The 13841-nt window shown below is 40.0% G+C and overlaps 1 protein-coding gene across 21 annotated transcripts in view; it reads left to right on the top strand.

The window, feature by feature from the left end:
* TENM2 (teneurin transmembrane protein 2) overlaps positions 1–6010 on the top strand; it is a 709050-nt gene extending 703040 nt beyond the window's left edge. For all 21 annotated transcript variants that reach the window (XM_083596571.1, XM_083596570.1, XM_083596589.1 and 18 more), the window contains 2 exons: positions 2270–2400; positions 4069–6010. In XM_083596571.1, coding sequence (XP_083452697.1) covers positions 2270–2400; positions 4069–4830 — 893 coding nt within the window. In that variant the 3' untranslated portion in view covers positions 4831–6010. The remainder of the gene's footprint in view (positions 1–2269; positions 2401–4068) is intronic.
* The last annotated feature ends 7831 nt before the right edge of the window (positions 6011–13841 follow it).

The following is a 13841-nucleotide window of genomic DNA, read 5'->3' as shown; positions in this document are numbered from 1 at the left end:
GAAGTTCATGCACATGAAGAAAGCTTGCCAATTTAAAATGCTGAATGCCGTACAAGAGCTTCATGTTCATCTCTTTGTAAGACACTGTGCTAATGACAGTTTGCAAGCAGACCTCACCTTGATTTACAGATGCAATGCCACTGCTTGCTTCATTGTACAGATGGGAACACTGCAGTCATGCAGCCATTTAATTCAGTGAGTTTTTAGCCATTGCCTTGAGAAAAGTTGCATGCAAAGGTCCATTAAATAAACTAGTGCTAGAACTGAGAAGTGAAGCCACATTCCTAACAACAAATATAATATCTGGCTCATAATGTCCTGGAAGTGAAAATGATGTCATCATCCTAAAAAGATTGGGGATCAAGCCCAGTAGGAGTTACAGTTTAAAGCCCAACTGGGTGGGGGGCAGGCATAAACCTTACAATTTAAAATAATTCTTCCTCCTGTAAGTGCTGAGAACTATTAAGAAACATTTGGAGATAGTAAATATAAACTGCATGCCTTGAGCTTGGGTGGAAGTTGTAACTTCTACTCCACTGGTACTAATTTGCCTCTTAGTAGAATCACACAGTGCTGAACTAGATGCTAACTATTTCTTAAAAGAAAGGCAATTAAGAGCTATTCAAGAGAAAATCTTTCAGAATAGAACATGGAGTGTGCCACAATTAAAGTCACAGCCTTTTTTATGACTAAGAACCCCCTTCCCATAAATGCAGCTACTATAATTTCAGGGGAGGTTAAAACTTCAAGGAGCAGTAAATTATATTTCAAGAAAGTGGAAGTATATATGATTTGGTTATTCAGGATTTCATTGGACATGTATTGTTTCTTAAAAGTCACCTTGGCGTTTGGGGTAACTACATTGTGATATACTCTTATAAAGGCTGCAGAAAGGGGGGAAGGGAGAGGACTGATTAGTGGTCTGAAAGTGTTATGTTATATCCCAGCTCTAAGTGGAGCAACAGTGGAAAATGGGGCATGTTGAGTGTAAAAATGGTTGGAAGGGGAAGAGTTAAGGACTGTTACTATCTACTCAGGAGCTGTTAGAGGCTCCTGAGGCTGCTTTTTATTTTATTTTTAAGAAACCATGGGCCTATTGCCATGTAACATCTGTTAGGGCTTCTATGAACTTGGCTCATTTTCAGACTAGTTGAACTATCAATATTTGCTTGAAGCTGCAACAATAATTATTCACACATACAGAGAAGGAATAGGTTATCCTGTCATATTGTACATTTATTAAACCCCTGATGAAGTAGCTGCTCAGCACTGCTTTCTAAGTTGACAGTCCCTTCAGCTTTCCATAAACAACTGCTCTGCACACATTTAGTAGTCAAAGATAAGTGCAGACATACTTTAGCTGAGGCCATAATTTCTTCTAGGATTAAATGATTTGCTGAAAACAGGGACTTTGAGAAACAGGCAGTGGATGATATCCAACAATGCCCTGGTAGACTTCCACTCATATACCAGGACTCCTCTGTACTTTGCAGCCCTCATGCCCCCAATATCTGCTCCAGAGGCTTCCCCAACCCTCTTTTGGGGGGATAACATGGAGGGGCTGCAGGTGTGGAGGGGAATCTGTTTATCTGATGGTGGATAGACACTGTTGTATTTTGACATTATCCTCCCATCATAGTGAAACTAGCTGAGGTAAAATATTTGTCACGGTACTTGAGAACATTTTGTGGAATAATCATTTCAATGTGTAACCACAAAATTAGATATTATAAAGTATTTGGTATGCTCAGAAGTTCTTTTAAAATTTATTGGTAGTAGTAGAACTGAGAGCATTTATGTGCTACCTTTTCTCATAGGGAGCTCAGGGCGGTATATATAGTTTCCCACCTCACCCCATTTTATCCTCACAAAACCCTGTAATGTATGTTAGGCTGAGAAATAGTGACTGGCACAAGATGACTTAACTTTATAGCTAAGTGGACCTTGGTCTCCCAGGTCCAGGTCCAGGTCTCCTTGGTCCAGCACTCTAATCACTACAGCACACTGGCTCTTAGGATTCCTGTGGGTTAAATATAATTTAGAAGAGGGCTTCCCTTTCAGTAATCTGTTTTTAGTGCAAATGTCACAACACCTGTCCTTTACACTTGCTGGAGAATTTTCGTTATCCAAATGTCAAAGTAAAAAACAAAGAAGTAGGGTAGAAATCTTGAAACTCTTCTCCTGCCTTATAATTAGGAGTTCAGGTTCACTGCTACAGATGTTTACTGCACACCTTCAAGTCTCACACATATTTACTTTTAATTCTCAGATGTGAAAAGCTGGTTAGTGATGTTTGGCTTTCAGCTCAGCAACATTATACCTGGCTTCCCAAGAGCAAAAATGTACTTTGTTCCACCTCCTTATGAGCTGTCAGTGTCTCAGGCATGTGAAAAGGGACAGGTAAGTAAAAGCTCTTTCTCACCACATGGTAAATTTACCTTGGTTCGTGTTGCATTTAGCATTATTTTGCAAATTAACAATAGCAAGCATACTTGAGAAAGTAAAGTAAAACTGATGAAACTGAAGAAAACTGAATCAGCTGGATTTCACACTCTGCACATTTGTTTGCTGTCAACACAGATTATTACCATCATTGCAGCATGCAGACCTTTCTGGATTTACCTTTGAAATGCTGCTTGATTAACATGGATAAAAACCTCCCACAATAATTTTTCAGACGTTCATTTTGTAATATCATACACCTTTTCTGCTCACCTTTTATATAAGCATTAAAAATTGTGATATGTGGTTAAGTGTCATGCATAAAGTCAAGATGCATGCTTGAATAAAAATAATGCCAAAATCCTTAGTATTTTATTTGGTAGAGTTTTGGATTTGTGGGCAACTTGCAATTTTTGCTTCTCAGTTTAGTTAAACATAATGTAAGAGGGATCATCTCTCAAAAATTACCTCAAATTATTTGCTAAAATTTAGCTGCAAACATTAGTTGAACTATTTATTGATACAAATCCAAAAATAATCTCAGATGCACTTTTTATTTTGGATTAAAATAGTAAAAATATGTTTTGGATTTTAAAAGCTTGAATAATTTTGGGCTAATTCATTCTCATGTATATAGTCAAAAACTTTTCTTTCTTTTTTTTGCCTTTGTTAACGTCAGAATTGGATGTGGTATCTCTCCTCTGCAAAATACTTCAGATACCACATTGTAAAATATGTTCACAAATGCATACAATTTTGCATGGTTACTACTAGCTTGAATCTCATTTGATAACTTTTAAAAATGGGTTTGACAAATTTATAAAGGTTAAGGCTACCAATGGCTTCCAGTCGTGGTGGCCATGTGCTGCCACCAGGTAAGTCTCTGCAGGGTTGATGTCAACACCTGGCAACCTTGGACAGCTGCCAGGGCCCACTGCCTACTCTGGGCTCCCTTTAACCTTTTTTCTGGCCTGGCAGTCTGGGCATCTGTAGCCAGCTAGACCTAGTAATACTTTTAATTTCCCTCAATTTCCTTATCGATCTTGGTCAGCAGGATCTCAATCTTAGGGCTTCAGCATGTTTGCATGGGTACAGTGAGACCTTAAAATAGTGTGGCCCCAAACTGCTTGGGGCTTTAAACACCAGCACTTTAAATTGAGCCCAGAACTGAACAGGAAGTAAATGCAGTTAATATAGTAGTGGTGTTATATGTTCTTAATGCCTGGCTCCCTACAAGTGTTAGAGCAGTTGCTTTCTGTGCCAGGTAAAGTTTCAAAATAATATTTAAAGTCTGCCCCATGCAGAACACATTACAATTGTATTGCACAGGATCTCTGTGCACTTGCATAAATCGTGAGGTTTAGGTATAACTTGATTAGTATCATAGTAAAATGATCTGCAAGAGAAATTATTCATGTGAATTGGGCTTTCAATGAGAATTATAGCACAGGTGGCTTCCTAAATGCTATTGGATCTCAACTCCCATCAGTTCTGAACAGCATGGGCAATGGGCGATGTAGTCCAGCTGCATCTGGAATCCACAGATTCACCATCCCTGAATTAAATAATCCCTTACTGTTTGTGCTTCAACAATAATGTAACTTTTCTCCCTCCTTTTTTTTCTAGTTAATTACTGGAGTCCAGCAGACGACAGAGAGGCACAACCAAGCTTTCATGGCCCTTGAGGGACAAGTCATATCTAAAAGATTACATGCCAATATAAGAGAGAAAGCAGGTCACTGGTTTGCAACCACCACTCCTATTATTGGCAAGGGGATCATGTTTGCCGTGAAGGAAGGCAGAGTAACCACAGGGGTTTCAAGTGTCACAACGGAAGACAGCCGAAAGATCGCCTCAGTGCTTAACAATGCTTACTACTTGGAAAAGATGCACTATAGCATTGAGGGGAAAGACACCCATTATTTTGTCAAGATTGGCTCATCTGACGGCGACCTTGTTACCCTGGCAATGACCAGCGGGCGTAAGGTGCTGGACAGTGGAGTAAACGTTACGGTGTCCCAGCCAACCCTCCTAATCAATGGAAGGACTCGAAGGTTTACAAATATTGAATTCCAGTACTCCACCTTGCTCCTTAACATACGCTATGGCCTGACCCCTGACACACTGGATGAAGAGAAGGCAAGAGTGCTGGACCAAGCTCGGCAGCGAGCCTTGGGGTCAGCCTGGGCCAAAGAACAGCAGAAGGCACGGGATGGCAAAGAGGGTAGCCGCCTGTGGACTGAAGGAGAGAAGCAGCAGCTTTTGAGCACAGGGAGGGTTCAAGGTTATGAAGGATACTATGTGCTCCCAGTGGAGCAGTACCCAGAGCTGGCAGACAGTAGCAGCAACATCCAGTTCTTAAGACAGAATGAAATGGGAAAGAGGTAACAAATTAACCTGCTGTCATCCTTGTCTGGATGAACCAGTAGTTACAACTGTTATCTCCTCTCCTAAGGAGATGAAGACCAACGGGGGCACTTGGCTGAGCTACTTTGGGATAGTAAGTGGCAAGAAAGCTCACATTTTTTGAGTTCAATGCTGCTATCCAAGTGATTAAAAACCACATCCTGAAGTGGACTAAAGCCAGACTGAAAACTTTAAACCGTGCAGATTCAAAAGTACCCCATAAATATTACCCACTTGTTCTGGGTCTAAAGAAAACATAAATCAAAACAGAAAAAAAATATTTAAAGAGAAGGCCTCATCTTATATTACCTCACTCCATTCACACGTGAGCAAACTTTCAAGATATTCAAGAGGGCCACCCACCTCCACTAGACCAGCTGATGGGGAAAGATTCTTCAGGCTGCTTGTTTGATAAACATTCAAGAGGTTTTTTCATTTAAAAGCAAAATACAGGTGCATTTAATACATGACTTCTGGGGTGATTTGTGTGTAGCAACTGGAAGAAATGAGAACAGGAGCAACAGAGCACTGGAAATAGCAAAAGAAGTATATTAAGGAATATAAACCTGCACTTGCACTCCAACCCTGCTTTTGTCTGGCCTAAAGTTAATTTATTCAAAGAGGGCAGAGTGTAAAGTTCAATTCAAAATGGTGGCTATAAATCACTACTGATAAATTTCATACTCTGTATGTCTTTGAAGATTCCATTGTGGACAGTATAACACAGTTACAGGGTGTAGTCTGTTTAGATTCAGTAGTTTGTTGGTATCAGTTCTAGTAGAGCTGTGGGCATTGTGTTAACACTATTGCAAATGGGCACCAATTCAGATCACCCTGTACATACATCAGCCAGAAGGCACAATCACTGTTTCAGATTTTAAAAAAAGAAAAAATTATTAGTGTGTTTGTTTGGTCGAGAAACTGAGACAATCACATTATGGTCACCGAGGGCGGGGGGGAGAAATTAAAAAATATATAAAAACAAGTCTAATAAGAACTTTGGTACAGAACTTTTTTGTAATATACATGTATGAATTGTTCATTGAGTTTTTATATTAATTTTAATTTGCTGCTAAGCAAAGAATAGAGACAGGCAAAGATAATTTATGGCAAAGTGTTTAAATTGTTTATACATAAATAAAGTCTCTAAAACCCCTGTGAATGTAATGTCTTCTGTTTTAGAGATGTCCTGAGAAAAATGAATAGAATAATAGTCAGCAGTGGGGAAATATTACATTATGTTTCTTTCAGATGTAATGCTTTAAGACTCGTATATGAGGAGGTAAAGATAGCTTGACAGCTATACATATATTAACGGCCGTCCTTTCCAGATAAGGCCTTTTGGAGAATTGCCCTTTCCACTGTTCTAATGTACATGGTTGCCTACTTCATTGACTTTGTATGATAAGACTCAGTAGAAAGAAACTCCTGTTACAGACAAGGTTGATGATTTAATTGACCCACCATAGTAGTGTCTTGCTTGACAAATCTTGCATATTACATTTTTGATAATGTGACAAATATGCATAAGCAAATGTGTGATTTATATATATTTGTGTTCTGGGACTGCCTGGAGCTCCCCAAAGACCGTGCACTTCATGACTCACAGGTTTGCCGCGCTATATAGCACAAAGCAGTCCATGGTAATATGCAGCATGTGCAAACTTAGCAATGTCTTCCTCTTTCTTAGATGTTCCTTTTGCTCCCCCACCCTACACATTCCGTTGGATTTTAAAATCCAGGAACTGTAACGTAAGAAAATATGGTTGCCTGGTTAGAACAATAAACCCAGAAAAGTAGTCTGCAATATAGTAGTGTATGAGGAATTGTATTTTACACTACAGTATAAACTATCATAGCTTTCCAAACAAATCTTGGGATTGGTGAATGACTCGTGAAATGTCTAGTACCCCTCATTGTACCCAGGGCTACCGTGGGAGATTGCTATTAAATTACCTTAAGCAAGTGTTTAGAAATGCCCATGATTTTGTACTTGGAGTGTCATGTATTAAAATAAAATATGAGAACCAGCCCTCTCATAAGGCAGAGTGAGGCAGCAGCAGAGTGAGGCAGCAGCCTCAAGTGGCGAATGCTGGGAAGCAGTAGCCAGATGTTCAAGGACAGAAAAGTAAGTGCTGTGCAGCTTGCTCTTAGGCTGCTCTCCATAGGTGTCATAGATCAGGGGTATCCAACAGGTCTAAAAAAGCTCAACAACTTTGACCTGAACCTCTCCCCAAAAGGGGTAGATCACTGCCAGGTTTTTTTTAGATCACAGTAGATCGCAGTCTCTTGGAAGTTCTGTTTATCAGTAGGTTATGCCCATGTGGGATTTCAAAACAGACACACCCAAATAGTAATTATCCCTTGTATTTCCTGGAGTTCAATCAAACCAGCCTCATAGTTGCTTCAAACACAGTGTTTCCCCAGAATATTAGGGCATCTGTCACAGCATCTAGGCGCATTGCTCATGGTTGACCCAGTGCTTGTAGTTCACTTCTGAAAGCAGCAGCACAAACAGTGGGAGAGGACCGAGTAAAGCTGGCTCAAACAACTAGTAGCATCCACTTAGCAGATAAAACAAGAGCTGCTAACACTTTCCTCCTCACACAGAATATGGGCAGCCAATCTCTTTATCAAGCAGAGGGGAGCGAGTGTTGCAATCCAGTGAAGAAAATACAATGAGGAAAAGTATAGCCACCCTCCACCTTCCCAGACTGCTTGTGTGCTGCACTGAACAAGATTCTCCTACAAGGTTGTGTTGAACTTTACCTCAGCTTCAGCTGACACAACCTGTAGCTTGCACAGGTGAGCTAAATGGTTGGCAGCTGCTTGGAATGTTGGCCTTAAGCCTATTCTCCTTTCAGCACAGGTGCAAAGAGATCCCACCCAGGCAGCAATCACACCACAGTTTTCTGTGGCAAGTTGTTGAGGACACTTAGCGGTATTAGAGGGAAAGAAAGGCACCATTGTTCTGCTTATTGTTTTCCTGCCTTAAATTGATATGTACTCAGGAAAGGTATGTGTTGTTTCCTTCTGTCTCATATTTGCCTTTTTACAGTCTGTTCATCATGCAGTTTGAATTAGTCGGAGTGGATGTAGCAAGAGACAATCGAAGAACCTATGCGAAGCAGAAAGCAGGAGGTATATTGGCCCTAACAGGAAGTTGAAATAAGAACTATTGTTTTAGTAATTCTTGTACACCTACAGAGCCTGTCACTCAACAATCTGTTTAACTCCTTTGTGTAGATATGTTACCAGCAAGGCCTAAGAGGCCTACCATTAAGTAATGTTCAGACAGCTGTGTCACTGAATGTAAGTAGTCCAGTAGTTTAAAAGGATTTTTCTGCATTCCTTGTTCTGTTTCCTTGCTAGGTCAGCTATCTGGTGCTGTACGATTCTTCAAGAAGCAAGTACTGTAACTACCTTTCCAAACACCCTTCACTTGGCAAGAACGAAAAGCCTATTGAGCCTAGCATCACACAGGGTGAATTTGGTTTTCACTGAGATGTAGTTAACATTTTTCTTTAAAGATTTTCTACCTTACCTTTTAAGGTATCTCACAACTTACTGTTTAAAATAATATGTAATCTTTATTATCTGACATGCATATTTTAGAAATGAGACCAAGCACAGAAGAATGTAGGCAAAAATAAAGTTTACAAACAGCAAAAAGAAATCCATTCAAATTGGATGCTATTAAACACCTTTTTATAAGGAACCTTGAGCTAAAGTTCTAGCAAAGTGGGTGCCTAGTGGATGGATACGGATAAGTCCTAGTCAATAATCAGAGTGAATAAGGACAATATTGAATTATTTTTTGGATGCAGCACTTCAGAAAAGAAGGAATCAGCTTTCCTTCAATAGCTAATAGAATGGGCTTCATGCATGTATGCTACTGAAATTGAAGGAATACATGTATATAAGCTACTGAGTGTGCATGAGGGCAATAATGGCAATGAAACATAAGCATTGCACGTAACTGGTTAACAGATTTCTATAACTAAAACAGCCATGTGAATTAGATTGTTACTACAAATCCCAGCCCAAAATCCATTTAACATACCAGATGACTTTTTGTTGAGCTTCTAGCTCCCATAACTAAACCATCAACTCTGGCCTTTGTCTTCCTGACTACCAGAGTTGAGAGGAGGAGACCACTCCAATTTTACATCTGGCACAAAGCCATTTCCTTTGTTGCCTTAATGACCCATACTTAGGTTATTGCCTCCCTAGGAAAATAGCCTGGCTAGTCCAGATATTTAAATCCTTGCCTAGATTTTAACACTTACTGGATCCAGGAATTAGAAAGGTCTCAGCACGCAGCTGAATCCTCCCCCGACACACTCGAAACGTGTTTTATCTTCTGCTTCATGCTTAAGATTCAACTGTTAGCACCCTTTCTGCCTCTCTAGTCACACTCTACTACAGTGGTACCTCAGGTTAAGTACTTAATTTGTTCTGGAGGTCCGTTCTTAACCTGAAACTGTTCTTAACCTGAAGCACCACTTTAGCTAATGGGACCTCCCGCTGCCGCCGTGCCGCTGGAGCACGATTTCTGTTCTCATCCTGAAGCAAAGTTCTTAACCCGAGGTACTTTTTCTGGGTTAGCGGAGTCTGTAACCTGAAGCGTATGTAACCTGAAGTGTATGTAACCCGAGGAACCACTGTACAGGCTTCCTCAAACCCAGCTCTCCAGATGTTTTGAGACTACAATTCCCATCATCCCTGACCACTGATCGTGCTAGCTAGGGATCATGGGAGTTGTAGGCCAAAAATATCTAGAGGGCTAAGTCTGAGGAAGTCTGCTCTACTATATACAACCTGAGCCTGCTGTAGAGGGGTTCAAAGCATTACATTCAAAGCAGGTTCTGTCTTTCTCATGGCTGCAGCGTTGGATCTAAAACTGCCAGCCCCCCTGGTGTGGCAACCCCTGCTTTTTCCAGCTTGTAAAATGCATCATTGCCCACTCCAGTTCTGCCCCTCCCTCCTGCAACTCTGCCTTTTGTCTCCTGCTAACTATCTCTAGCCCAGAATGGGGCTCCACCCCTCTGCATCTGGCAGAGAGTCTTTGCTTTGTTGATGGCTTCCTTGATGAGTCACCAACCTGTCTTTGTTTGCTTAATGACTCGGCCATTCAGGGTGGCCTGGACACAGGAATACAGATCCCGCCTGTATTTTACCATGCTAAACCCAATGTTTGGTATCCAGATATTTGAAAGGGAATCCAGGCACCCCACAAATCCTTAACAATATGTTTACTATAGTGATTTGTTTTATAGTAATATTGTCTGTAAAAACATATCAAAGATGCTTGGAAACAGAAAAGAAGTTACCAAAATACAAGCGCATTGATTCTGGGTAAATACAAGAAGCCCAGGTAATTCCAGGTAAAATATCAAGTCACTTGGTGGATGAATGCTCCTTACAATAAAATTCTTAATTTATTGTTGGCTAATTCTAACTTATTAGTTCCCCTCTATTATGCACTATCCTTAATTCTAAACTGGGATATAGATGGATTTCTAATTATAGTAGACCCCAACATGTTATTGTCATTAATAGGGTCATTTAAACTGGAATAGACATAAAATCCCAAGTTAGGGACCATTCTGCCAAAATGCCATGACAAAATAACTATATATAAGTAAAGGCAAGCCTATGATCAGGGTTTATAATAACAACAATAATAATTAAGATTCTGCACTGAAATTGCTAGCTAGAGGATGGCGTCCTCCAACACACCTTTGGGCAACAGGCTAACGGGAGGTGCAGGGCAGGCCATGTGGTGTGCACATCTCTGTTCTCCAACATTGTCCCATCACTTCTTGCCCTCAGCATCTATTCCTTGGGGCAACTGCCTCAGTTTGCCTAATGGTAGGGCTGGCTCAGGAACCTGTTAATTTCATCCATTGTTCCATCAGCAGTTGTCACAATCAGAGGGACCTCAGCAGAAAGGAGCGGGGAGAAGATCAGAAAACAATCTTGCCTTCCTAACTTCTTTATTGGAGACTGCCAGCACATTTATGCTTTTTGTACAATAATTCTTTTGATATTCAGCTTCGTTTCCAAAAAAATAATTCAGTTATCTGATCTATGTTATTGGGTGACTAATTCAGATTTTCCTTTTATATAATCAAGGAAAAGCAGGAGGGGGAAGGTAAATTTGTATTTAAGCTTAAAAATGAGCAGTGAACTGTTTTTGATCCCTAAATGATTGCAGGCCAAACAAGCTTTGTTGCTGATCTCAGTCATTCCTATAGTCAATGTTAAATGTTAGTACAGTATCCCTTTTTCTTTTGGTGGTGTACCATTACTATGAAACCACATGGTGGCAGTCTTGTCAAAGATTCCAAAGAGCTTTCCCTCTTTGAGAGATGTTGATGAAGATGATTCTTTTTCACACAGTCCTAAAGCTGTGTTCATTGTGATACCAAGTTCTGCACTAAGCATAATAATGAAACTGGGCCTAATTTTCTTGTAAAACTTTTTTTCACATTAACTTTCGAATTAATCTCTTAAATCTATTTTTTCAACATTCACAAAACCTCTAGCCTAGTAGTAGATGTGATGGAATAGGTTTTGTATTCTGTTCAGGGTTTCAAATTGGACATTCAAGAAACACACTGTTGGCTAATCACCAGCAACCTGGTTTCTCAATTTGGGAGATAAACAGAATACCTCCCACAGCCTAAGTGAACTTGTACAATTTCTCCAAACCATGTATTTGATCAATTTAGATTTCAAATCATTAATATTTATTGTTGCATTTAGTGGTCCAGCACTGGAAATAAGCTCACCGCAATGTTCAGCTTGCCGTAGGCCACAAGATGAGCCTATTGTAAAGGTGAAGTTTTTAACTAAGCACTTGCTGGTTCATGATTTAGTCTCTTAACTACAGTACTATGCTGCCTTTCGAGAATATGAAACTGTCAAATAGAAGAACTACTTCAAGATGTATAAGATAATTGTCACACACATATGGGGCGGAGCATCATTGTTCATTGAAAATAGTAACCTGAACCTTTCATTGCAGAGGCTGTCTGTTGCAAATCAAAAGCAAAGATGACAGGGAAACTCTCAAGCCATAATAATAATAATAATAAATTTTTATTTATATCCCGCCCTCCCCAGCTGAAGCCAGGCTTAGGGCAGCTAACAACAATAAAATAATACAACATTCTAAAATCATTTCATTATAAAATTAATTCAAATCAAATTGATGGCAACCATTGGGCTAGAATTCTGTGAAGATTGCCAAAGGAGGGAGTCAGGCTGTGCCCTGACCAAACGCCTGGTGGAACAGCTCTGTCTTGCAGGCCCTGCGGAAAAATGTCGAGTCCCGCAGGGCCCTAGTCTCTTGTGACAGAGGAAAAAGCCCTGGCTCTGGTTGAGGCCAGCCTAACCTCTCTGTGGCCTGGGACCTCCAAGATGTTTTTGTTTGAAGACCGTAAGCCATCCCTGTTATAGCCCCTGCATCACCAAATGTTTTTGGTTACTGAAATTTAGTAGAGAAGGGGCTTAAGCAATGAACAATCACATGCAAAAGTAATAGCATTTGCATTTATAAGGCATTAAGTGTTTTCACTTAAACCGGTACAAATAATGTAAACATACACTAGGCAGAATTCTCATTCACGTTAAAGAAGCCTGATTTGCTTTTATTTTATTCAACCAATAATCACACAGGCATAAATAGTGGAAGAGAAACACTTGCCTCCAAAACAATACTAAGGTGTTGCTAGTATTTGCTAGTTTCATTTGGGGGAAAATTGTGGTTTGGTAGGTGGATGTTTGCCAACATATTTGAATATTGATTGTGTAAACATGTATAAATTAATCAAAAATATGTGAAGGCAAGCCAGACATTGTCTCTGGACCTATCTGCACTAAACACGTGAAAGTCATTTAATACTTTTTAAAAAGATGTATTTGTTAGGTTAACAAAAATGTGAGATCATCCTAAGAAGGATTATAACCTTTTTCTCACAAGCTACCTTTTAAAGAAGGCTGCTTCACGCATTACATTACCTTTAAATTGTAAACAAATGCAGGCAGCAAACATGCCATTTCAGCAAGGCATAAAGCTTGGAAGTAACTGATTCAGAATCTGGCTACTTCCTCCAGGTGCATCTACACGTTTGCTAATATGTGATGACTGAAGTAGGTTCTCGTTGATATCCTCTGTTCAAAGGTCATTGCAAATGCAGTCTCGTGAAGATCCTTAGAATTATCCTACTTCATTTTATTACAGTTTTCCAAGATCTTCAGATAAGGAATTGCCCTCCACACCTCGGTCATATTCAGCAGATCCTGGAGCTCCTGTACCTTTTATTCCTTTGCACATGGGAAACTTTTTGCAGAAGTATTTTCCTGCTGCTTTAGCACCACCACCAAGTTATACCAAGCCCTAGGGGCTTATCTACACTTACGTTCCCTCTGCTTTTTCCAGGCATGGTTTGCGCTTTAAAGCTTGGTGAGTGCCATTTTATTTTTGTTCCGAAGCTTTCCCTGTGAAAACCTGCTCTTTAAAGCTGAATGGGAGCAAACAGCAATCCATAGAAAACCTGAATTGCCATTTGTTGCACCTCAGCTTTCAAGAGCAGGTTTTTGTGGGGAAAGCTCAACGCAGAAAGAAAGTAGCACTCAGACACAGAGCTTTAAAGCGCAAACCTTTGCCTGCAAAGAGCAAGGCAAAAGGTAAGTGTGGCTAAGCCCTAGTAAAGTTACAGGTAGTTCTATACTGAATAGAGAAGTCCCACTGCATGCTTCCAAGAAGACTGACATAAAAATTTACCTTGATGTAGGAAAACATGTCTGTAATATTTAATAATGCAACTAGGGAGTTTTTTTGTTTAAAAGTTATAAAGAAAAGTCTTAAGATAAGCATTTTGCTCAGCCATGGGAAATGGACAGAACTGGATGTAGGCGTGACTGTGGAGGGTCACTAAATGAAGCAACTAATATATTCCAGATGTCTTGTGACAAGAAGCATG

Source organism: Podarcis filfolensis (genome assembly GCF_964270895.1).
Source record: "Podarcis filfolensis genome assembly, chromosome: 2".
Taxonomy (NCBI): domain Eukaryota; kingdom Metazoa; phylum Chordata; class Lepidosauria; order Squamata; family Lacertidae; genus Podarcis; species Podarcis filfolensis.
The sequence above is the reverse complement of the archived record's forward strand: the minus strand, read 5'-3'. Positions and strand labels throughout refer to the sequence as shown.